The 27,004-nt window shown below is 49.4% G+C and overlaps 1 protein-coding gene across 1 annotated transcript in view; it reads right to left on the bottom strand.

Moving 5' to 3' along the window:
- Positions 1-5,894: 5,894 nt before the first annotated feature.
- Positions 5,895-27,004, bottom strand: part of LOC133127739 (E3 ubiquitin-protein ligase RNF152-like) — a 43,570-nt gene continuing 22,460 nt past the window's right edge. Inside the window, exon 2 of the mRNA XM_061240858.1 lies at positions 5,895-6,886. Within this exon, the coding sequence (XP_061096842.1) occupies positions 5,895-6,500 (606 nt within the window). The 5' untranslated portion in view covers positions 6,501-6,886. The remainder of the gene's footprint in view (positions 6,887-27,004) is intronic.

Below are 27,004 nucleotides of genomic sequence, written 5' to 3'. Positions count from 1 at the left end.
ATAGTAGAAGTAGTACGGACAAAACTCATCATCATTATCATTGTCTCCAAATAAACCATCCTGTTATTATTATTGTAATGATGATGATTATTATAGTATTCAGTCATCAGACAGTTATCATTGTTATGAAATAAAGCATCCTTCAGTATTGTGGCTTTATTGCGTCCTTATCTTGGGCCCGTTGTGGAGCAGAAGCACATTGTCCGGGAGTCTCCTGTGTGGCTCCCGTTCAAACAGAGCTGGGATCCGACAGCGCGGGACAAACTGCCTCCGTACGGCCCAGACCCCGGAGACAAAAGGCATAAATTATCACTTGCAATAGGGAGGCACTGGAACTGGCCAGCTACCGAGCATTTACCCAGTGTGTGTGTGCGTGTGTGTGTGTGTGTGTATGTGTGTGTGTGTGTGCATGTATGTGTGTGTGTGCATGTATGTGTGTGTGTGTGTGCGTGTGTGCGCACTGTGTGTACAGTGTGTGTGTGTGTGTGTGTATGTGTGTGTGTGTGTGCATGTATGTGTGTGTGTGTGTGCGTGTGTGCGCACAGTGTGTGTACAGTGTGTGTGTGTGTGTGTGTGTGTGTGTGAGAAAGGTGGCGGAACATTGATTTCTTTCACGACAGACAGCAGTGTAGCCTTAATAAGAATATATAGGTGAGGGCCTTTCAGAATGTAAATACATGAGCCGTGAGAGTAGATGGAGAGCCTTGCAGGCAGACGTATATAAATGATCGATAAAGGAATAAAAACAGACAAGCTGGAAGAGAGTGAAATTGACCCTCCCGTGTAAACCTCACACACTTGGGGCAAGGCTCCTGCTGTCAGCACTTTGTACACCACCCAGGCAATCAGAGGAAGAAGGGGATTCTGGGTAACAGCTGTTACATCACCCAGTGCTTGGCACACACGGCTGCCTAGTAGTACTACTGGTCTGTCCCAATACATACGCGGTTTAAAAAAACTGTTAACTCAGCTCTGATTGACAATTGTGTTACTTTGATCAAGTACAGGTGATACCCATTTCACTCTGAGAGATCAATTAGCAATTCACTATTCAGCTGTGCAGATAAGGGGGTGGGCTTGTTACAGTTTGGGTTTTCATACAGTGAACGGCACAATCCACAACAGGATCGATTCATTAAGCCCCTGCCTGTTCTTAGGTTTTTTTTAAATCAATTGTATTGTGCAACTCTATCAGGCAAGCATGTAATGTGGAGCCCTCCTACGAGAGCAGCAGGGGATTGTGGGTAGCAGCAAAATTGACACAAGACAAGGATTCCTGTCGACAGAATTTAACCACAGAAAAGCAAACATTGTCTATTTGGAGGAGCTTGCCAAGTTCTAGTCAAGCTATGTTTTCAGGACATTTAAACATAAGGATTTATTTATGCCTCAATTACAGTGCTGCTATAGACAGTCCATAAGCCCCCCCACCACCACCACCACCCCACCACTGGAAAAAAAAAACTTTTAAGTGCCTTTTAAAACCGTCTTTTAAAATCTGTTCTTCTGCCCTACATGGCATTACCTCTATGTGCTGTAGTAGTCATGCACTTGCATGACATTAGCCTACTTTTGGCAAACTGGATCTTTTTTTAAGGTCTATTTTAACTACCTTGTTAAAATTTTACACATTCGATTTCATTATTGTTCACATCCCATTTCCCCTCTGTCTATTGTTACTGTTCTTTCTTTTTTGTTCATTCCAAGCTCTGCTGCAGATCGTTTTGCCCTTAAATGTCTCATCAGATTCCCCAATCAGTGCTTATTCCCCTGTTCTTAAGAGGGTGTCCCAAACCCTGCTACCTTTTCCCTAACCTGCATATAACGAGCCTCACAGGTCGGGTGAAGAGGAGACGACATCATTCGTCTCATTTGTCACCCTCCCGCTCCTCAACCCCAACCCCCATTTCATTGAATATTTCATATTTTAGAGTCCGTGTCAGCACAAGTTTCCATGGTAACTGTCAACTCCCTGACGAAAGACTGCCTTACAGAGGCACATCAGAGTTCTGAATCCTCTGAGTTCTAAGCTGGTGCGGTTATAAGATGGTGCGGTTCTAAGGTGGTGCAGTTCTACGCTGGTGCAGTTCTAACATGGTGTGGTTCTAAGCTGGTGCGGTTCTAAGTAGGTGCAGTTTAAGATGGTGCAGTTTAAGATGGTGCAGTTCTAAGATGGTGCGATTCTAAGCTGGTGCATTTCTAAGCTGGTGAGGTTCTAAGCTGGTGCGGTTCTAAGGTGGTGCAGTTTAAGATGGTGCAGTTCTAAGATGGTGCGGTTCTAAGCTGGTGCATTTCTAAGCTGGTGAGGTTCTAAGCTGGTGCGGTTCTAAGATGGTGCAATTTAAGATGGTGCAGTTCTAAGATGGTCACCGTGTCAGTTTGAGTCAGAGAACACACAGGACAACATGGAGTTCAGCCAGGGCCACAGTTTTCACTTCAGAAGTTCTTTAATGTTCACTAAAACATCTGCTCGTGTCGATCCCGGACACAGAGGGCAGCTACGACAGGGACGTTACAGAGGATGCTGGGCGCTAACAGAACACAGGTGCACTGAGGTGGTGGGGGAGTGACCCCCTCACGCCACGACCTAACAGACCCAGAGAAAGCGGGTAACAGACAAGAGCTACGGCCTTTTTACACAAGATACAGGTCCCAGCGTCCGGACACTTCCGATGACGGAATCGACATCGAAATCTGGACCGGGGGGTAACATTCATTTCACCTCAGCAATTTCAGGAAACAAACTTAATTTCAATTTGTTGTAAAATATCCTTAATGTTCTACTGAAATGTTTTACCAATTTTTATTTATTTATTTCAATTCATTTCCTGAACCAACTGAATTTCTCTCCACAGACCCGGGAGGAAGAGGCCTACCTGTGCCCCAAAATTTACTGTGAGATGATTGGTTGGAAACCTTGTACACTCCCTGCATTTTAAAGGTTGCTCACACGCTGAAACCATTTGTCGAGAGGTGACCAAGCAGCTTCAAATCGAAGACTGCAGAACCGATGGCATTAAATATGGCATTAAAACGAAGTGCTCCTTGGCTCACGCAGATGATAACTGAAGAGTAGAGCAGACCCTGTTTAAGAGTGGTGTCTGGGCTGGAGCCTGGGCCGGGTGGAACTGTACATTTTTGACACAGAAGATCCTTGTTATTGCACAGCAACAAGGATTGGCAGAACGATATTTAAACATGTTTGCACTACTAAAGGTGACAAAATAGAGACAGAGATAAAGAGAGAGAGAGAAAGAGATCTCAACTGAATGAAAGCGTGTAATTTTCCAGCCGATGAATTATTATCATGGTAACCAGGGTTACGGCGGAATGTGTGTCCACTGAAACGATCCCGGGGAACATTTCATTTCACGAAGAGGAGGAGCAGCGAAAAAAGAAACCCGCAAACTGTAACCGACCCTGACAGGAAGTCCGATCCCCAGAAGTCCAATACGAGCCTGTCTCTCGGGCTGAACAAATCACTCCTATTGCCGTTTTTCCTCAAAAAAAAGATAACACCGATACATTTACGGGATACAAACACAGCCTGGACAGGAGGATCAGCACACAGGAAACTGTCAGACAAGAGCAGCGAGAGTGTGCCATCTGTGCCTTCTTCTCCAACCAGGGCCGGTGTGGGCGCCGCCTCTTATTTCAGCCCGGCGTGAAGACGCCCGGCTCTGCTAATCGAGGTCTCGAGTGGAGACTGGTTGATTAGGTGAATCTGGCGCCATAGTGGGGCTAAAACCAAAACCAGTACCCCCACCGGCCCTTCTCGGGTAAAACCGGACACCGCTGGGTGGGACACCCCTGCAGACTCACTCGTCCCAAAACTTGTCACGTGGATACAGCTTTGTTTTTGTCGTGAGGAGTCATCAGCTCCAGATTTCTGTGTCAATTCAAACACGTCCATCGACAGTGTTGACCACCTTATACAGACCAGCACTGCAATGGGGTGGTCTGCATCATTTCCCCTTGTCTTTGAATGGGAACAGTGGGGCTGCCATTAACAATTCAACATGACAGAGATTCAAAATCTAAATTTTGTGGTGTCAGATACTGCATCCTCTCTTGCCATGTCATCCCACAATTTTAGACTTTTTTATTTTATTTTTACAACTGTAAATGTGGCTTCTCCTTCAGTAAGGAAAAAATAACCAATCAGGCGTGTCATTGTGTGATCCCCCCACCCAATCAGTGTCCTGCATGTCAAGTTGTAAAAATCAGCGGTGAGAACATCTGTGACCCCTCCCCCCTCCCACCACCGCTGACTGGAAACTCACTCCTCTCCCGGATCAGCAAGAACACACAATCTGGCAATTAAAACAGTGCTTACAAACCATCGACTAAAGCTTTTCAACGGTCCCCCAGTGAGATCGTACACAGAACATCCCGGAAACGCACGGTAAAAACAGAAACGGGGAGCGTTTTCCCTTGGCCAGTCCTCCAAACGGACACAGTGTGTATTGCTAGAGACAGGGCCTCTCTCATGTCCCCCCCGCCCCCCCCCCCCCCCCCCCCCCCCCCCCGAAAGTCCCATAAACAGTATTAAACAGTATTGGGTGTACCCTGTTATCTGATAGGAATCTTTTCCACACACAGTCTACAGTAATCAATCATGCAGCAAATGCGACGCCCCATTCCGCAAGCGTCTTCCCTTTTTCACCGAGAGAAAAAACACAGTAGACCCAAATGAGTAAATTACAACAACAGCAACAACAACAACAACAATAATAACAATAATACAATCCTTTTTTTTTTTGTTTGTTTGTTTTAACATGTATAAAGTAGTCCGACCCTGTCCTGTGCACGATTAATTGCTTTCATACGGCAAAAATCATTTGGCACGAAAATAAAGACGAACGCTCGCCGTCGATTAAGCTGACGTTTTTTTTCGTCGTTTTTTTTTTTTCATAACAGCTGATCGTCAATCAAATGTTTGAGCGTCCCTGCCCCACCCCCTTCCCCTTTAAAACATTAAAAAGAGAGCACACTCTTTAAGCCAGCGTGGAGGAGTACTGCTGTGGGACAGTCATCACAACAAAAAAAAAAAACCCCACAGCTTCGTGAGGGTCATGTACTTTCTCCATTAAGAGTGCGTCAGTCTGAGGTGGCGTTTAAAACCTGTGCTTCCTTTCTGAAAATGCTGGTATTTAAGACAGAGAGTCAGAGCTTCCCTGTACGGAGACGTGAACACATACCCATGTTTTATGGTAGTACTAAAAACAGAAAAAGGTACGTGTCAGCAAACATCGACACGTTTTTTTTGTACAAATGGGATCAGAAAAAGAAAAAAAACGATCAAGAGAAGAAAGCTCAGCATCGATGGATCCCCTAAGGAACAACACTTGGCTAGGAGTTTGACTCTAAATATCGAGATACTGCAAGCACCGTTCACAAGAGAAAGCCACAGTCAGAGACTGGATTACAGCGCCACCAATGGTCGCTCGACTCTGACAGCTAGCTAAACAATGCGTTTAATCTACCGACCACAGAACACAGGCGCACCAGCAGTGGTGGATCATGGGACCCCAGCACCCATAAGGCCCTTTCTACAGGACGGGATGTGGGGGGGGGGGGGGGGGGGGGTTGTTGTGGGGGTAATACTGGGGGAGGGGTGGTTGTGTTATTGCCTGTAGTCCCCTGGCCCTCTCGGTCTCAGTCCCCCCAGTTTTGGCAAGTGAACTTCCACCGATCCTCCACACGTGTGCAAAAATCCCTTGGGTTAGGTGATTGTTGTATGCTTTGGGTTTTTTTTAAATTTATTTATTTATTTTTTTTAAATGAATGGCGACACGCCCAAGGACGGTAGGCGGGGCCGGCAGGAGGGTCGCAGGCCTGGCCGGGCAGGGCCGGGGCGGGGCCGGGGCGGGGGCGGGGGCCACACCTCCAGCTCAGCCACAGGAGATGACGGTGAAGCGCTTAGAGATGCAGGACATGTTGTGCAGGACGATGCCCAGCAGGAAGAGCAGCACGCAGGCCACCAGGATCACGGTGCAGACCCCCGACCAGGTGGAGCCCTTCCCCCCCGCCCCCCGCCTCTCCGGGCCGCCCTCGCCGTCCGGCGCCTCCAGCCCCAGCGGCTGCTGCTCGGGAACCGTCACCACGGCAACCGCCTTCTGCTGCCCCGCCGAGAGCAGCCGGCAGCCCAGGTCGCCCGGCAACAGCGCCCGGTCCTTGGCCGCGGGCAGGGGCAGCATGTAGCAGCCGTTGCTAGGCAGCCGGATGAAGACGGGCGTGTGCTCGGAGGCGTGCGGGATGGCCACCACGGTGACGATGTCGGGGTCGTCGGGCAGCTGGGACACCGACAGGCCCGGGGGCAGTTTGGTGACGCCCCGGCACCAGGGGCAGCGGATCTCCTTCTGGCTGCTACGCATCTGGCTCAGGCACACCGAGCAGCACGTGTGCCGGCAGTCCAGCAGCTTGGGCCGCCGCCGCGGGCTGTAGTAGTTGAAGCAGATCTGGCACTCCAAGATGGAGTCCTGAGACAGAGTCTCCATCTTCACCCGTTCCCAAAAAAAAGCGTTTTCCGGCTAGCTCAGCACCTCCGCCGCCACCTCCACCCCCCGCCCCTTTTCTTCTTTTGTCCCGCTTCTTATTTTATTCCCCTCTCCAGAAGTTTCTTTAATTGAGCACCTCTGTCTGCTCTGTGCAGGGCAGGAGATGTGAGAACTTCAGCCGGTCTGGTTGGTAGCAAAAAAAAAAAAAAAAAAAAAAAAGATGGATGATGATAGTTTTTAAAAAAAGAGAAGAAAGCGAGGGAATAAATCGGGTGGGAGTTCTGCCGGGACCTTGGCGGCAGAGACTTCCCCTCCCACCCCGAGCGCGGAGGTGTCCTGATGTCAGCGGCCTGTCAGGCGGTAATCCACATTACATCTTCCTTCATCTGCGAAACAAGGGAGAGGACAGCATTAATCACACGCGAGCGGGCGGGCCGGGCCCCGTCTCGTCCTGGGGGCCCCTGACGCACGCGGGCGGGGGGGGGGGGGGGGGGGGGGCGAAACGCTCAGATTTATCATCGCAAAGATTAGAGTCAGGGTTCGCCCGTCGGGAACGCACGCATCAGCGGGAATTACAAAGCCCCGGGTCCCGCCGCGGAGGGAGCTAAAACAAAGACGCCGGAGAAGATTGAGGTCAAAAGGACACCCCTGGATGTGGTGCGGAGCGACAGAGCTAGAGGCGCTGCCTTCAGTGCCCGCACGCGTTAGCATACGCGCATATTTCCCCAAATTCCCCCTGATTATTAATGCCCCGCACGGGATCCGAGGGCTACCGGGCTCATTCTGACTCACCCTCCGACTGCATGTCGAGACACGCGAGCCGAAACCTTCCTTTTATCAGCTCATTTCCTCGTCCTGTTGAGAGACACTGCTCACTCGCGCCACTGTACACTATACACTGTACACTGTACACTATGGCTCCAGTGTACAGTAGCATACAGTATACAGTAACATACACAACACAGTGTTTCAGCCACACGTTCAATGTAAAGTCGATGCTGAGAACACGGTCGAAATACAAAGTCCATCGTCTTTTCCCACAAGAAAATGTAGTCGCTTTTCACAAGCCCGCGGATAGTCAGTAGGTGAGGTCAGAGGCACTTGGTCCATATTTTTCTACGAACTAAGGATTCACCTCTGACTCATGCACGCAATTCGCTCTGTAGATTAATGCGAGTGATTCGCTCTGTAGATTATGAGAGTGATTCGCTCTGTAGATTATGAGAGTGATTCGCTCTGTAGATTATGAGAGTGATTGGCTCTGTAGAGTAATGGGTGAATTCGCTCTGTCGAGTAATGCGAGGGATTCGCTCCATAGATTCACGAGAGTGATTCGCTTCCGAACAGTCACGCAAGTGATTCACTCATGATTCACACCTTTCTGGCTGGATGCTCTCCATCAGGACGGTTATTTAAGCAGAGACGCCGCCCTGTGATGGGTTTTCCGCGCTCACCTCACCTCTCCGTCCTCGGGAAAAGAAAGTGGTGGTAATTACCGCAACGATTGAAAATCAATTATTTACCATTTACACATTGGGATAAATCATTGATCGCGATTACTGTGCTGGCGACGAACATATTCCCCATTACCGCAGCGTGATACTCGCCCAAGCGAACCAGGTTACGCGGCTGGCCCTCAGGCAGAACGGCAACGCACCGCTAACGCTACGACAACGAGACCAGCTCCTAGACCACGGGACCGCCCTGCCTTACTCACACCGTGAGGGCGGCCTGTAGCGTAGTGGTTAAGGTAAATGACTCGGACCCGCAAGGTCGGTGGTTCGAATCCCGGTGTAGCCACAATAAGATCCTCACAACCGTTGGGCCTTGAGCAAGGCCCTTAACCCTGCATTGCTCCAGGGGAGGGTTGTCTCCTGCTTAGTCTAATCAACTGTACGTCGCTCTGGATAAGAGCGTCAGCCAAATGCCAATAATGTAATGTAATGTAATGAGTGCATGAGGGTAACAGTGGGAGGAGGCGGGGGAGAAAGACACTGGACTGAAAATGTGCCTTTACAGGAAAAGAACAGGTGGAGATTTGAGTGGGAGAACGGCAAACAGTTCCGAATGAGGAGAGGAAACCCCCGTCTTCTCCTCGACGTTAACGACTCACCAGCGCTCGACTGTACTAGAACAACCCCGTGTCCGATCTCCAAGGCCTACATGCCCAGCGTGAGTCAACGTTTTGGTCCCGGAATGTTAAAGGTCTGAATCCGACATTCAAAAGAAAAATAAATAAATGCGGCTTCGCCACTCACCGCCACCGCCCCCGCCCCCGCCCCTCAAAGGAACAGATGTCGACGTGACCTTGCAAATTTTCCAACGCAGCGAATTTGAGCGAGGCTTGCCGGCAGTGCCCAGGCCCGTCGATCACCTGCCATTACGCTAAGAGCAGCAAATGAGGGAGAAAACTCCACGTGTTACCAAGAAAGAAAAAATATATATACACGAGCTCAAGGCTGTCCATTAAGGCCCGCAATAAACTGCACAATTTCGGGTTGTTAACATCACCAGCCTCCCCTATTTGTCAAGCTTTGCCTCAAGCAAAATTGGTCACTCTGCACCCCCCCCCCCACCCCCGCTCACCCCCCCATCCCCCACCCCCCAGCCAACCTTATTTACTCTACATCCTCGCTATGTGACCTACACCAACAAACACACAGTGGAGGTACGTTTTTCTTCTTCAAGGATCAAATTGTACCCAGCAAGTACAGTATGTTCTGTTTCGGTACAGATTAGTACATTTTCCAAGAAAAAAAAAAAAAAAAGTATATTGCTTAACAAATTTCTGTACCAGCGACAAGCTTCCTATACCCTGGCTATGTGACCTAGTTACCCCCCTTAAGCAGGTCTAAGTCAGTGCATGCTAAGTCACACACTGTCTATACCTTGGCTATGTGACCTAGTTACCCCCCATCAGTCCATATAAGTCAGTGCAGGCTAAGTTACACCCTTTCTATACCCAGGCTATGTGACCTAGTTACCCATCATCAGCAGGTCTAAGTCAATGCAGTCTAAGTCAATGCAGGCTAAGTCACGCTTTCCAGAGGACCAGAGACGGGCTGCCCTCAGAGAAGCCAGTCAGAAAATCAAGGGCACTGCAGAATCCCTGCATTATAAAGGGATTTACTCTCCATGGCTCAAGATTCTCCATACCTTTATTCCTTCTCTCTTTCTCCCAGCTTTTATTAAATAATACACACACACACACACACATCACATACACACACACACACACACAGTCACACACACACATACACACACAGTGACACACATACGCACATACGCACGCACACACACACACACACACACACAGTCACACACACACACACACACACACACATACACATACAGTGACACTCACACACACACACACACATACACATACACACACAGTGACACACACACACACACACACACACACATACACATACACACACAGTGACACACAGTCACACACACACACACACACACACACACATAGTCACACACAGTCACACACACACACACACACATACACATACACACACAGTGACACACACACACACACACACACACACAGTGACACACACACACACACACACACACACAGTCACACACACACAGTGATGCACACACACACACACATGCGCACACACACACACACACACACACACACACAGTCACACACACACACACACAGTCGCTCAGAGAACCGGAACACAAAGCCGCTGAATGTCGCGGGAGGTTCCGCTGAATGTGACGGGGTGTTTTGACGTCCCGCGGCGCTGTAGAGGCCCCGGCGCACAGCGTGGGGTCGGGCGCTGACGGCAGCAGCGCCATTACGTGCCGGGAGGTTCACGCGGAGCGACTGCGGGTCTCCCAGGCCGTGTTGTCTCCATACGGAGATAATTACCGGGGTGGGCAAACAGCAGGGAGACGGCTTCTGACACATTCAGCGCAGGCCTGCTCTCTCTCTTTCTCCCCTTTCCCCCCCCCTGCCTATTCTTTCCCGCAACCTTGCGGTGATATTGTGGATATACGACACCATTTTTTATTTTTTTCCCCCGTTAACGACAGAATCTTTGTCAGAGGTCGGCTCCGTCGTCGTTTCTCTCTCCTTTTTTCTTTCCGTTTTTACGAGGCGCGGTGCAAATTGCACGGCAACGTTATTCATTTGTTTACGGGGCTTGTAAACAGGCTGACTGAGCAGGACTGCTGACTGTGACCCATTTACACATCTGGGTCTGGAGCGGAGCCGCGTTGGGCCGAAAGCAGCAGGGCAGCTCTTTCACACAGGACACGCACGCCCTCCCTATCGTGTGCTCATCTGCGGGCCCGTTTCCTTCCTCCGTCCACCCTTAAGAGTTCAGAGCATTTAACGGGCGTTTAACCCAGAGCTGGGTTCAATTCGCATTTGTTCTGGATTCAAGTGCTTCTCTGCGTTTGACCACGCTTACCTGGTGTGCTGGAACAAATCAAATTATCCCAAAAGTGTAACGCAGAAAAGTATTTGAAATACTATTTGAACCCAGATCTAGTCTCACTCCTTCGCAGTGTTAGACAGGCCAGACTCGTATCTCATACCCGCGGCCCAGGAGGAACACTCATGTTAGAGCTAGTCTCAGCTACACACCGGCCTAAAAATAACCTCTCGACAAATACTGCGAGGAACAGGAGTCAGAGAAGGACAGGGAAAAAGAGAGAGGGAGAGAGAGAGAGAGTGGGAGAGGGAGAGAAGGAGATAGGGAGGGAGAGATTGAGGGAGGGAGAGAGGGAGGAGATAGAGAGAAAGAGAAGGAGGGAGAAGGAGAGAAAGGGAGAGGGAGAGAGAGAAGGAGAGAGAGGGAGAGAGAGGGAGCTAGAGAGAGGGAGAGAGAGGGAGAGAGAGAGGGGGAGAGAGAGAGAGGGAGATAGAGAGAGGGGGGAGGGAGAGGGAGAGAGAGGGAGATAGAGAGAGAGAGGGAGAGAGAAAGAGAGAAGGAGAGGGAGAGAGAGAGATAGGGAGATAGATAGGGAGAGAGCCAGCCGAAACAATCCCCATCACTCCCCCCCTCCGCCCGCCAGCCGAAACAATCCCCATCACTCCCCCCCTCCGCCCCCGCCAGCCGGCCCACCCCTGCCTCTCCCTTCCCGGGGGAGCGGGACTCACCCAACACATCCACCAGGCCTGGATAAACACCCACTGTACAATCAGCTACTCCGACTTCCAGCGACAGAGCTGGAAGTCTTACTTATTCAACAGAGCTGTGTAAACTCCATTTTCAGACGGGGAGGGGGGCCCTTCCGGGGGGGTAACAAGTTATTTCAACTCCAACAGGGAGCATATGTACTCCGGAAGAGTGGATTTAACACTGAACACTTCACCGTGTGCGGTACATCAGATGGAGAGGGCTGAGACAGACAGACGGACAGGTGGACACACGAGATGGGTTTCCATGACTGCACAGACGCCATTTTCTCACGCTGATTGTGTGGGAAGGAGAACTTAAATCTCTTCACATGGATTTTTGTTGAATTGGGCCTCTAAAGCTTTTCCCAGTCCCGAATCAAAGACCGCAGTACTGGTGTGAATTCCGTCCCAAGCACATCGGGGTGCGAACATCTTTTTTTAACTGAACTTTCCATATGAAGAGATATACTCTACTGAACCTCAGCGGGGTAATTTGTCCTCTGCATGTAACCCATCCTTGGTATTTTGGAGCGGTGGGTAGCTTTTAGGAACTTTTCGTACTTTGATTTCTGAGTGTGGTCACGCACCATCAGCAAGCGTAACTGTCTCAGTCACACACGGTCTACACCCTGGCTCGGTGACCTAGTTACCCATCATCCCACAGTGCAGCACCCAGGGACCCACTCCAGTTCTGAGGGCAGCGCCTTGGTCAAGGGCAACGGCTGGAGTATACCTAACCTGACATAGACATCTTTAACAGCGGGAGGGAACCAGAGCACCCACACAAACGCAGGGAGAACAGGCAAACTGGTACCAGTGCTAACCATCGCTACACCGCCGTGCTGCCCAGTTTAGCTTCACCTTACATGTTCCTTTTTCCCCTCCCAAGAAAATCTAACATTGAACATTTCGTGACATCGGCCAGGAATCTACCAACATGAATCCATTTCGATGGGCAACAGAAAGAGTCTGTACTTTACAAGGTCAGCGCCCAGCAGGCACTGGAAACAGCCGAACTACAAGTGGAGGAAATAAAACACGCTACAATCTGTGAATATTATCTCAAAGTCAAGAGCAAATGTTGACTCAGTCCAGGCCTTTCATCAGCACAAATCCTGGTACTACCAAGCTAATGCAAAAGCTACCAGCCCACGAGAACACGAAGCATAAAAGCACTTTGAGGTTACTCCATCAGTATATTTACCCAATCATTTCCTGGGCATAATCAGTATTGCTCTTTCAGCAGACACGGAGCAGAAAAAGAAAACTAAATACAAAAGTACATAACAAAACGACATGCATGACTGGCCTGAGAAGACCCCATTGACCTGGGAAATCTATAGTAGCACATGATTTTCTAAGCATTTTTCATGCCAGATAATTACTCCATCACTTTGGTTAAGAGTGAATCCAGGACACGAGAGAGCCGGTTCTATCCACCACACGATTTCAGCCCGAAAATCTTCCTCAAACAACATTTTCCTCACCCTTGAAAACTCCATTATGGTCTTTGAAATAATGAGGGTGGTTAAAAAAAATTGTCCTTGAAAAATGTAATAGCTGTAAGTAAAGGCTATCTGCAAAAAAAGCCACAAATTCATGCTGGATCCCAGCTTACACTGAGCAGCCTCAGTACCTGTGCAATTACGCTGTAACTACAACAACAGGATTGTTAGGGGTGTGAGATATAGGATTTGAAGGTTCCTACATAAGACCTAATACAACTGCTTCATAAGAACTACATAGCATATTCATAAGTACTACAAAAGCATTCATAAAGGCTTATGTCAATAACCAACAAGAATCGTACGTCGGTTTACTTGGTATGTCGCGGCAATGTCACTTGCTGCATAAACGTTATTAACACACAATATTAAATTACATTGGCATTTGGCAGACGCTCTTATCCAGAGTGACATACAGTTGGTTAGACTAAGCAGGAGACAATCCTCCCCAGGAGCATTACAATGTAAAATGTAATGTAATGAGCAATGCAGGGTTAAGGGCCTCGCTCAAGGGCGCAAAGGCTGTGCGGATCTTATTGTGGCTACACCGGGATTAGAACCACCGACCTTGGGTGTGCCAGTCATTTACCTTAACCGCTATGCTACAGGTCGCCCCAACAAACAAACAAACAGAGCAAAAGTCACCAAAGTTAACTATCCAAACACTGCTTACCTAGCCAACTAAAAATACCGATACACAAAGCAAGTCACAGAGACAACAATTAAGGTTCACAGGGAGGTAGGGAGGGATGGGGAGAGGTGCTGCTTGAAGAGGTGTGTCTTCAGCTTGCGCTTGAAGGTGGGGAGAGATTCTATAGTTCTGACCTCAACGGGGAGTTCGTTCCACCACCGTGGAGCCAGAACAGACAGTAGTCGTGAGCGTGAGGTGGAGGTTCTGAGAGGGGGAGGTGCACCTTATGAAAGCCAAGCATTCAGTAACATCATAAGATGCTCTTCAGAACATTGTCAGATAATGCTGGGATAAATGGATCATCAGGCTTTGCACTAATGTATGGAGTCCATGCTGGCTCAAACGCACACTCCCATTACAGCCAAAGGGGGACATACCAATACTAGGAAATTCAGGAATTCATGCACATTTTTAAAAGATTAAACTTCCCACTCAAATTATTATGCTGATAATATAATGGGTCATTAGAAAGTTTGTATTAAATTAGAAAAGAACGCAAAATAGAAGCATTTTCACACGTGCATGTACCTCTGTGTTACGCACTTCCACAGTGTACTTAGTGCATTAGTGTGTGGCCACTTAAATGTGAATGGTGAATTTTCTCCTTGTCAAGCATATTAAAATGGAGATAGAAAAGCATGTTTGCGGCTGTGTGCTCTTTACATGAGAGAGGCAGTGTGCTCCAACACACACAGATGTGAGCCTCAGATAGAGACATGTGCAGCCAAGCACCGCAGGACACATCCCAGACACTAGTGTGTGTGTGTGTGTGTCTGCGTGTCTGTGTGTGAGTGAGAGTGTGTGTGTGCATGGTGTCTGTGTGTGCGTGTGTGTGTGCGTGTGTGTGCATGGTGCCTGTGTGTGCATGTGAGTATGTGAGTGTGTGTGTGCATGCGTGTGTGTGAGTATGTGAGTGTTTGTGCGTGAGTGTGTGCGTGTGTGAGTGTGTGCGTGTGTGTGAATGTGGCATGTGTGTCCTGGAGGTGTGTGTACGTGTGGTGTGTGTGTGTGTGTGCGCGTGTGTGTCCTAGTGTGTACGTGTGAGTGTGTGTGTGTGTATGTGAGTGTGTGTGTGCATGCGTGTGTGTGTGAGTACGTGAGTGTGTGTGAGTGTGAGTGTGTGCGTGCGTGCGTGCGTGCGTGCGTGTGTGTGTGTGTGCGTGTGTGTGTGAATGTGGCATGTGCGTCCTGGAGGTGTGTGTGAAAAAGCCCCTAGCCCGTGACAATGTAGTAACATTAATGACGACAAAAACAAAACAAATAATTAACCGGGGAGATACAGCTCCAGCGAGAACCCCAAACCCAGCGAATCCACTGCGTGTGGGCGGGAGGGCAGCGCAACCTGCCCAGAACGTTCCAGAAAGCTTTCCCGTTCCACATGCGCCCAGGTGCTGGGGGGGGGGGGGGGCAGATAATCCTCTTATTCCACAATTATCGTCTCCAGGGTTACCCACTCCGGCGGGGGAAGAAGACGTACAGACGGGCGGACAGACAGACGCATGGCCCTGCGGGGAGAGAGCGTTCTGTATCTCCCTCCGCTGCGGAGAGAGCACCGGCAAGCGTGATGGGGGCGGTGCAGGGGACGCGTGGGGGGGTGAGGGGCGCGTGGGGGGGTGAGGGGGCGCGTGGGGGGGTGTGGGGGCGCGTGGGGGGGTGAGGGGCGCGTGGGGGGGTGAGGGGGCGCGTGGGGGGGTGAGGGGGCGCGTGGGGGGGTGTGGGTGGGGGAATAAAAGGCAGACTTTAAAAGCACAGCTCTCCTAACTCTCTCCCTCAGTGTGTGAGTGTGTGTGTGTGTGTATACGTGTGGTGTGTGTGTACGAGTGTGTGTGTATATGTGTGGTGTGTGTTTGTGTGTGTATGCGTGTGGTGTGTGTGTGTGTGTGTGTGTGTGTGTGTGTGTGTGTGTGTGTGTGTGAGTGAGTGTGTATACGTGTGGTGTGTGTGTGTGTGATTGCGGGTGTATACGTGGTGTGTGTACAAGTGTGTGTGTGTATATGTGTGGTGTGTGTGTGTGTGTGTGTACTTTAAAAGCACGGCTCTCCTAACTCATTCTCTGTGCTATTCAGGAGCCTCTGCCTCTCTTTCACAGTGGGGAAAAAGAGCCAAATTGGGCTCTTTGTGCTCCATTAAAAAAGATCTCTCTCTCTCCTTCTCCATCCCTCTCTTCCCAACTTCCTCCCAATTTAGCCAATCCGGATGAAAGCCCTCACACACTAATCACTAATCACTACCCGCCATCTGCACGTCTGTACAAAAGGGCGTTTTTTCTTTTAAAATGCTGAATAGATACGATTACCCCATCGTATTCACTCCGGTCCTTTGTTTTTTTTATCAGAATTATGGGCGCATACGGATTTGAACAAACGGACTGGGAGAGCCGTACTGCCATGAGCGGCCATTTTGCGGTGTGATAAATCCTTTATGAAGGAGAGGCAGGTTTTGGCGCAATGTGACGCGCTGTAGACTCCTTAAAGTGCGTACTGGAGAACGGGCACGCCCACGTGTCCGTTTTTCCGACTGCCGTCAAAATCGAAAAATATTTCGCCGTGATCTGACCCCACATTAATATTCATCATTAATAAAGCCCCAGCTTCCAGTAAACGGTCCTCCATCCACACCTACGGTGCGGTCCTGCTGCTGTTACCACTCTGTTAGTGCCCTGTGTGGAGAGAGAGAGAGAGAGGGAGAGGGAGAGGGAGAGGGAGAGAGAGAGAGAGAGAGAGGGACTGAGAGAGATAGGGAGTGAGAGAGAGAAGAGACAAGAGAGAAGAGAGGGAGAGGGAGTGAGAGAGAGAAGAGAGGGAGTGAGAGAGAAAGAGAAGAGAGAGGAGATAGAGAGTGCAAGAGAGTGATAGCAATTTAGAGAGTGAGAGAACGGGAGAGAGCGTGAGAGAAAGAGAGAAGGCACAAAGAGAGAGAGGGGACTAAGAGATTTCTCCAGCTGTGCTCATACTCCTCTCCACTGCCAGCTATAATTGCATATTTGTTTAGCAGATACCCACCTCCTAGCAAACGTACAGTGTGTAGCTCACATATTACCTATTCAATCCACCGCACGATTACTGGAGAAGTCACCACTAAGTACCAAGCAGACGGGTTCAGTGACAACGACCGGGCCCAGAACACAGAGACAAGGATTAAAATCGACATTTGTCCTTAACTTTTAAAAAGTAAAAGTAAACACAAAAACATGTTTCATTCTTCACAAGTGCAATCTGGTGAGTTCAGCTAGCGCTAAAACGAACTGCCAAGCACAGCTTGTGAAGACGGAGCGTTAAGAACTGCGGTTAGGTCTAGGTGTAAGAGAAAGTTAATGGCAGGCCTTGACTTTAATAACGGCCACAATCTGCTCAGTGTTACTGCCGTGTTTCCTGGGCACTGTGTACAACACAGAGCACACTAACACCAGGGGCCTCAAACCAGGGGCCACAAAGCAGGGGCCACAGGGGGATCATAGTTAAATTGAGAAAACAATTAATGAATACACAAATATCGTTTTTAAATATAATTGCATATCTTTTTTATTATTATTATATATTTATGATATACACTCACCGAGCACTTAATTAGGTATTTAATAGACTTCTTTTATGATGCGTTGTGTGTTCAGAGATGCTCTTTGGCATGGTTATTTGCGTTACTGTCACCTTCCTGTCAGCTTTGACCAGTCTGGCCCTTCTCCTCTGACGTCTCTCATTAACAAGGCGTTTCTGTCTGCAGAACTGCTGCTCACTGGATTATTTATTTTTTTGGACCATTCTTTGCCAACCCTAGAAACTAGTGTGTGTGAAAATCCCAGGAGATCAGCAGAGACTCAAACAATCATTCCTTTGATCAACGATCAAAGTCACTTAGATCACATTTTTTCCCCATTGTGATGGTTGATGTGAACATTAACTGAAGCTTCTGGCCCATATGTACATGATTTTATGCATTGCACTGCTGCCACACAATTGGCTGATTAGATTATTACACATGTTTATTCATGCAATTAAGTAAAAATAAAGTGCTCGGATATATATATATATATATATATATATATATATATATATATATATATATATATATATATATATATATATATTATATTATACCATTCAATGCATGCCTTGATGATAGGCTAAATTATCATGATCACTGTCATTTCTATACAATACTAGCACTGGCCGGAACATGAATACACCACCCCACCCTGCAACATGAATAATCTCTGAAATCCACACCGCATAGTGGTCCATTGCTACCGCTGTTACACCACCCCACCCGGCAAACATACGCCGCCCGGCCCAGCAACATGAATGATCTATAATCTCTCAGCTCCACAGGGACGGACGCAGGCCCCCGGACTTTGAGGCCGGTTATCTGGCGAAAAGCACAAATTCACCTGCTGTGTGAAAACAAGCAGCGACCGAGCGAGCCCCTATCTCTCCTGCACAGATCGCCTGGGGGAGATCGCTGAATGCCGCCATTTTAATGAAGCACCACACACACACGCACGCACGCACGCACGCACGCACACACAGACACAGACACAGACACAGACACAGACACAGACACAGACACACAGACACACAGACACAGACACAGACACAGACACAGACACAGACACAGACACAGACACAGACACAGACACACGCACACGCACACGCACACGCACACGCACACGCACACACACACACACACACACACACACTCAAGTTCTCACACACACACGCACACGCACGCACACGCACACGACACACACACACACACACACACACACCATCCTTTTTCCTGACATCGGGCCACAGCATGTTATCTCAATACAATGCTGAGGCCAGTAGGGCAGCGCTCCAGGCCCTCTGAAACACTGGAGCACAGGGCGCTATGTCACCGCCGAGCTAAAGCTACACAGCCACACCATCTGTCAACGGGCAGGGCTAACCCAGGCCCTACATTACTGTATGTAAACACTGCGGCTGGAGTCACACCGATAAGCTCTCGCACGCTCGAGCAAATGGGACCGGGGAACAAAGCGAACAGCTCTCTCACCCTCCTGTTTCTTTTATCTCCTCCCTCCATCCCTCCCTCCCTCCCTCCCTCCCTCTCTCTTCCACACTCCCCCACTTCTTCTCAGCTTGGATGGGTCTCTGCATTGGTAAGACATCACTCAATAACGCTGATCTGAAGAGTGGCACCTGTGCATTCCAGTTACCGTTCGGGTTTGTGACGGTCTTTTGCCGTTGTTGTTTTGTTGCTATTGGTTACACATTTTGTCTGAACATTTCTCCAAGCATTCTTTTTGTGAACTCGTTTAAATAAGTTCCGGGTGACCCTGAAAAAGTAAGGGAGAGAAAACATGCTCAACTCAAGCGATTCGCTGATAATTGGGCGCTGAATCCCCCCCCCCCAAAATAAAAATAAAGTACAGAAAACACAGACAGCACTCTCTGGAAAAACCTAAATGGTGTTTTGATAATGTACATGAAGCACGCAAAACACAAACGTTTTGGCAGTTGCCCTCTTCCGTGTGCTATAACTGGCCGGCAGCGAAGTGGGTAACGCACGGACCACACGCTAACTACACGCATGTAAGGGGGAGGGGCTGAGAGAGACCGCATCTCACCCGGCTTCGGCTGCCGCCCACGCCTTCCCCAAACACGCTGCGATTGGCTGACTGGCACCAGGGACTTCCTTTCGGTCTTTCTGCCAAGATGAATCAGTTAACAGGACAGATGGCGCACCCCCCCCCCCCCCCCCCCCCCCCGCCCCCCTCTCCCCCCACCAAACCTGCGGTCTCTGAAACCCACACACTCACATTCATCACTCAAGTCTTGCATCATGCCATGAACCACATATCCTCTCTATTTCAACCGTGTTTCAAACAGAAAACTCAAATCTCAAAGCTGTGTTTGGATTTTTTTTTTTCTTTTTTTTTTTGTACATTGTGAATTTGGAGAGCTTTTTTTTCCCTCCTCTCCTTTTATGTGTTTGGTCACTCCAGTTCCTGCTTTCATGTTCTCAGCCTACCGTGCGACCGGCTGCATCTTAATTTGCCAGGGGTGCAGCGGAGAGATACTGAATATTAGCCCGGGGCTGCAGACAAGCCCGGTCTCCTCTCCAATCCCATCCTTTGGAGCACAGTTGGCAAAGGTATTTTGCGGTGAATGGCCACGATTGAGTCAGCGGAGAGCGTGTAACCCGCTCTCTCAAAATAACCCAGAGAGAAGCCACAGGCTTTAGGAGATCGCTTTATTTATTTACACCCCTCCTATCACCTCTCAGCTAAAGCAGCTCTCTTCCAACAGGCACTCAGCACCTCGCCGTAGTACCCGAATATAACGCAGTAATGGCGGGCAGACCGCCAGGCCTCATTGTCGCACTCCGCCCCAAGGGAGAGCAGAGAGCAGATCATCTCCAAAGCCTCTCTATTGAACAGGCTTCCCCCTGGGCACGGTCCCCGTCGTCACCCGATTGTCCCAAGAAATCGACGACTGAAACGGCGAAAAGGTCTTACGAAATCCCACCATTCACATGCTGATAACGGGTAGGACCACCCACTGCAACCCTACGGTGGGTTTAGGGGACCGTGAAATCGTGATTTGTCACCTTATAGTTCTGAACGGGAGTGTTAAAAGAACCTGGGTGATAAAAACACACGCATGGAGCGCAAGACCTGAGCACAGGAGCTCACGTGAAGGATGGAAAAGAGTGGTAACCACACTACCCATCGATTCTGCCCGTAAACATCGAGGATAAGCGCGCGTTTTAAAACAGGTGAGCCCCACAGTTCAGAACCATATGGTTATAAATCACGACCCACCGTGGGCTGTAGTCATCATCAGCATATGAATGGTGGATTTCATAATACCCTTTTCACATTTCAATCGTGGATTAGGGCAGCCTGTAGCATAGTGGTTAAGGTAAATGACTGGGACAGGCAAGGTTGGTGGTTTGAATCCCAGTGTAGCTACAATAAGATCCGCACAGCCGTTGGGCCCTTGAGCAAGGCCCTTAACCCTGCATTGCTCCAGGGGAGGATTCTCTCCTGCTTAGTCTAATCAACTGTACGTCACTCTGGATAATTTGGCGTCTGCCAAATGGCAATAATGTAATGTAATGGATTTTTTGGCAATCGGGTGCCATTGTTAAACGGAGCCTTAACGGTCTAATTCTAACTGTGAATAAAAACCTTGATGATGCCGAAACACACTTGTTTCGCTCAACAACTAATTACGCAGACAAGAGAGCTCCGTTTCCAAGCTATCAGAGGAAATTGTATTCCCTGCCTGGCATTCCCACACCTCCAAAAAGTAGGTATGAAATCATGATGAAAGCCGCAGGCTAAATATAGCAAAAACAATATGCTCTTGAGGAAAGGCCCGAGTGACTACTGTCATCTAAAGGACAACCCATCAACTGAGTTTGTCCTCGGTTTTGTCCCAAATGTACCCACTGAAAAAAAAGAAAACACACGCACACCTGTGCCCTTCCCCCCCCCCCCCCGGTCTGGCATCCCGGTGAGTTCACACTCTGTAAAATGAGAAACGTCTCTCGTTCGTGACGGGAGAAGGGCACACAGGGATGTTTGTGCGCATCCGTCTGACGGCACAAACGCTAACGAGGAGGCCGCACGCTGTGACGGGGACAAGGTCCGAGTCCAACTCCCAATTTCTTAGCAAATTTGGCAGGAAATGCCGCGTGAACACCGCAATCACTCTCCCACGTTTACCCAGGGTGCAGAGAATACTGCAACACGCCAAACCCTTAATCATTAATTAAGATATTGTTGAGGGCCCTCTTAAGAACCACGACATATTCAAATATGACCTTCATACTCAAAAATGCTCGTCAAGCTGATCATAAGCTGGTCAAGATGAGTATGAGCTGGTCAACCAGCATGGCCAAGCTGGTCATTAAGCTGGTCTAGCTGGGTATGAGCTGGTCAACCAGCATGGCCAAGCTGATCATAAACTGATCATAAGCTGATCATAAGCTGATCATAAGCTGGTCTAGCTGGGTATGAGAAGGTCAACCAGCATGGCCAAGCTGATCATAAGCTGGTCTAGCTGGGTATGAGATGGTCAACCAGCTACCAGCTGTTTCAAATCATAGCTTGAGCTGGACAAACCATGTCAAGCTGGGACCTGGTCCGAACTGGTCAACCGGCTACCTTCCATTTCCAAAACCTAGCCCGAGCAGTTTTGTTCAGCAGGGGTTCCAACGGTGACAACAGCACACCAAACTGAGGAATACACGTAGGCGATTCTCAGCACTACAGCACCAACCCGATGTTAGCCAGACGCACGCAACACCTGACAGCCAGCGGGTCTCTGCAGCAGGGAAGCATACGCGGAACGATAATACAGGAAGCTCCTCTGGAAACGGGAAGCATGGTTTGCGGCAGTTATTGCGAACAGTTCCCTGACACGGAGACACGAAACACAGTGGTGCGTGCGCTTGTTTTAAAGGCATGCTGAAACTGCGAATTGAGGGTGAGGGTTTCGCGTCTTGAGAGATTTGCGTTATAGCCTCTGCCATTTCTCACCTTCTTTTCCCACATCAACACCTCCCCCCGGTGCGCTCGTATTCCTCCGGGTAAAACCAGGGGCGAAAAGAGCACCCGCAAATAAGGTCCAAATAAGAAGGTGCCAATGCTTGTCGCTGGGGCGGTACCCGATAGGTACATAAAATGATACCCCTGGCCAACAAACATATTATTAATTTGTCAATTTGCTTGGAAAACATACTATTTTATACCCAATGAGGACATTACTGCACTTTCAGGGTACATTTGGGAAATTTGATCCTTGAATAACAAAAATGTACCTGCACTGTCGCTTTATTTCTGAGTGTGAGGGATCGCTTATGCTGAGGGTGGCAATAGGGTTAGGCGGTCAGGGTCAAGGTTTGTGTTTTGGGGCAGGGTCTGGGACATAGCACCTGTAGAACTGTCCAACCCTGTTCCTGGAGACCTACTGGCCTGTAGGTTTTTCACTCCAACCCTAGCACAGCACAACAGCAAGAGCTCTCCGTGAGCTGTGAATTAGTCGAATCGGGTGTGCTAAATTGGTGTTGTGATGGAAACCTACAGGACGGTCGATCTCCAGGAACAGGGTCGGGCAGCCCTGCACTTCAGGGATCCGAGTTAAGACTGTCAGAGTGTGATGCTAACGATAATGAAGGAGACGACTATTATAACTGCTGTGAAGGCCAGGCCACTACCACCACGGAGTAACTTCTTGAATAACATTAGAGATTATTATGGAAAATTGCGTTACTGAAATGTCAGTGCCCGATTTAATTCTCCAGAAAATATGAATGGGTGGAGCCCCATTGTGCGTAGACCAATGATCTACAGGCCACAAATTAACTCCTCCCACATCTGCCACCAGAAAGAGATGCTGCTGAGAAATACGCTCAAGAAAAAAGGTCACATCGCTCACAAACTTGCAATCGCTCACGACGTGGGGTTTTCCAGGGTTTATCCTCTCATCAGGCTTCACCCCCCTTCCCAAACCGGGCCCGTATCTGCACCCCCTCCCACACACCCAAACCCCCCCACCCCTACCGCCGACCCGAGGAGGAAGCAAAGAGCACGCCCGTCACATGTCATCCGCAGCGAACCCTGACCTTTCCCTGGAAGGAGCGTCGGGGAGACCGGCACTGAGCTCAGAGCCGCAGCCACTGGGCAGGCACAAAATGGAGTCCAGAAAACAACAGCGCTATTATCCATCTGCACACCATTCTCTGTTTATATTACTAGCCTAATACACCAATACTGCTTACATACTGTTGTCTGTTTATATTACTAATACGCCAATACTGCATACATACTGTTCTCTGTTTATGTTACTAATACGCCAATACTGCATACATACTGTTCTCTGTTTATATTACTAATACGCCAATACTGCATACATACTGTTCTGTTTATGTTACTAGCCTAATACACCCATACTGTGTACATACTGTTCTTCATCATGACAATCACTCTTTGTTGTGTTACTATTATTAATATGGATACACTGCACAACATGACTCTCGTAACAAGATTTTGTCTTATTTAGCAAAAATGTGGTAGATATGTGGTAAATATTTTTAAGCCTCAATATAAAGCTAAAAATACTTCTTAAAATTGACATATGATTTGGTTTTGCAGTCAGTTATTACATTATCAGTGTATGAAAAGAAGAATGACAACACAAAGGTTATTATTATGACTAAGCGCTGTGCTACCCGTGGTTGTAAGAGCAGGGGGATATCTGAGAAATCTCAGGGTATCTCTACTGCCTGTCCTATCAGTGCAGTGTTGATTTATGAGGGCTTGCCCGTCCTTTGATGGCATGAGTGTGGGTGTACTATGGGCTAGAGGCACAGGGAGGTGTGTGGCTGTACTCTGGGCTAGAGGCACAGGGAGGTGTGTGGCTGTACTCTGGGCTAGAGGCACAGGGAGGTGTGTGGCTGTACTCTGGGCTAGAGGCACAGGGAGGTGTGTGGCTGTACTCTGGGCTAGAGGCACAGGGAGGTGTGTGGCTGTACTCTGGGCTAGAGGCACAGGGAGGTGTGTGGCTGTACTCTGGGCTAGAGGCACAGGGAGGTGTGTGGCTGTACTCTGGGCTAGAGGCACAGGGAGGTGTGTGGCTGTACTCTGGGCTAGAGGCACAGGGAGGTGTGTGGCTGTACTCTGGGCTAGAGGCACAGGGAGATGTGTGGCTGTACTCTGGGCTAGAGGCACAGGGAGGTGTGTGGCTGTACTCTGGGCTAGAGGCACAGGGAGGTGTGTGGCTGTACCCTGGGCTAGAGGCACAGGGAGGTGTGTGGCTGTACTCTGGGCTAGAGGCACAGGGAGGTGTGTGGCTGTACTCTGGGCTAGAGGCACAGGGAGGTGTGTGGCTGTACTCTGGGCTAGAGGCACAGGGAGATGTGTGGCTGTACTCTGGGCTAGAGGCACAGGGAGGAGGATGTGTGTGTGTGTGGGTGGACAGTGGGCTAGGCACAGGGCTATATGGGTGGCTATCTGGGATTAACTGCCGCCAGGAGTAGTCCACTGTGAAGATTAAAGCTTCTGCTGGTATTTTGACAAATATTAATTTATATGTAAAATAACTTAACAAAAAAATGTTTTTTACATTTCCCCCCATTGCGGTACACTGTTGCCTGAAGGCAGTGTAATATAAATTACCCCCCCCCCAACATACCCAATATTGTTTTTTAATAGAATACATTTTTCAGAAATGCTCAGCTCACTGAGAAAAAGACTGGCCTATTTTATGTGTTCATATGCAGTCCTGACTACGTGTGCAGCAGAGGGTTAAATGTATTTTCGGGGGGGTGGGGAGAGGAGTTTCACCGCAGAAGGACACAGGTGGCGGGAGCAGAGTTGACCCCTGCGGAACATTCCGGAAGGCAGGGCGACCGCAGCTGTGGACCCGCACCGCGGTAACAGCGTCGCCAACAGCGATGGACCGGCCAATGGAGCGCGCGCGCCGTCCCCGTCTTTAGCCAACGGCAACGTACGAACGGGTCGCGCTGAGGTCGTCCCATTCAGCGGAGTCCACCTCGCTGTGCTTCCCTGCCTCTACTGCGTGACCTGGAGACCTGGTTCTGACTGCATTAATAGATGAAATGCTTCCAGAGACCGGTGTGGAACTCACCTTGAACTAACATGGACAATGCCTCCCTGACACTGCTTCTGCATACAGAGCTCACGGGATGAAAATTCCCCTTCCGTCTCAATGAAAGCTCCCCACCTCTGACATTCTCCCGCATCACGCTACGCGCGGCGAGCGTGCTCAGAACGGTCGCCGTTCACCGTGCCATTCGAACCGCGGAAACCCTTTGGAGTTTTCCCATTCCACTCTAAACCCCTTTCGAAGAGAAGGCCTTTCGGAATGCTCTTCTGCAACATTCCCCGGTCAGTGTTCTAGAACTACCTCCGCAGCCGTGATTGTTACATCATCCTGAGAATGTTCAGGCGACGACATTCCAATCGCCATTCTGCAGCCTGTGACCTGACGTCATGAAGGGCTAAAGCGGTCCGTCTGTCCGTCAGACGGGCCTCAGCGTGCGGCCTCCTCCGGCCCAGCCCACGTGAACGGGCGAACGCCCAGGACACATTTCTGACAGGGAGAGGAACCTCTCGGAGACCTTGGAGGTGCGCACGAGCACGCCGAGGGGGCGAGATACACGCCGGGTACCGGCAAGGAGCCGGCGCAACAAAGATAGCGGGAGAATGACATTCAGCAACAAAAGAGGCGCCCGGCACAAAAGAATGAGCCCGTTGTTCTGCCAGATAGACAGAGATAACAAACACTGGGCCGGGGAGGGCGTGTTGAGAGGCAAGCGGGCCATCATTTCCACTATGAATAACACCCCGCTCATTCCTTCTCTTTCCTTCTTTCTTTCTTTCTCTCTTTCTTTTGTTCCTGCTGCTCTGCAAGCCGCCCATTCTCTGGTGGAAGCATGCAGCTCTGTCACAAACCGCCCAAGCCGCCGTTTGGGCCTTCCAGCGGTTCGGAGAGCTCGTCTCGACGCTGAGCGAGACGTTTCCGCCGTGACCGAACGAGGCGCGGGGGGCTGAGCGACCTTCCCGACGGCGTCCGGAGCGCACAGCTCCGCTACAGAAAATCCAAGGTCTCCTTCCCGCGAGGTGCGCATGCGCGTGTGACCGCCAAACGCAAGCGGCGGAATAAAACACACACACATAACCTCACCATAACCCACAGGGCTGACCAGCAGCCCGAGTTCAGGCTGCCTGCTTCATCTTATGAAATACGTTCGTACGTTTGGTCCCCAGGTTTCCCCGTCCCAAACTCTGGCCGACTGCAACTGCAACACTGCAACACCTCCAAATGAGAAAGATCACAGAGCTACCTATGATTATGTGCTCCACTTAAAATTTTATTCCTACTATTTTATCGCTAAATTAGACAAAAATATTGCCAATGAGGTGAGACAGATTGGCTCATTTCAAGACTTGCCAATGGGGTAAGAAAATGTCACGTGTCAAGCAAACAGAAATTACAACAAGCAAATATGTTTCACATGAGAGAAAAATAAGGTTTTAAGACTCATTATAAGACACTTCAGACACTTTTATGCAGTGTATTCCTGTGGGTTTGGGTGGTGGCCACAGGTAAACACTCACCCAGAGAAACAGTGTTGTAGCCTGTAG

Source organism: Conger conger, chromosome 4, assembly GCF_963514075.1.
Source record: "Conger conger chromosome 4, fConCon1.1, whole genome shotgun sequence".
Taxonomy (NCBI): domain Eukaryota; kingdom Metazoa; phylum Chordata; class Actinopteri; order Anguilliformes; family Congridae; genus Conger; species Conger conger.
The sequence above is the reverse complement of the archived record's forward strand: the minus strand, read 5'-3'. Positions and strand labels throughout refer to the sequence as shown.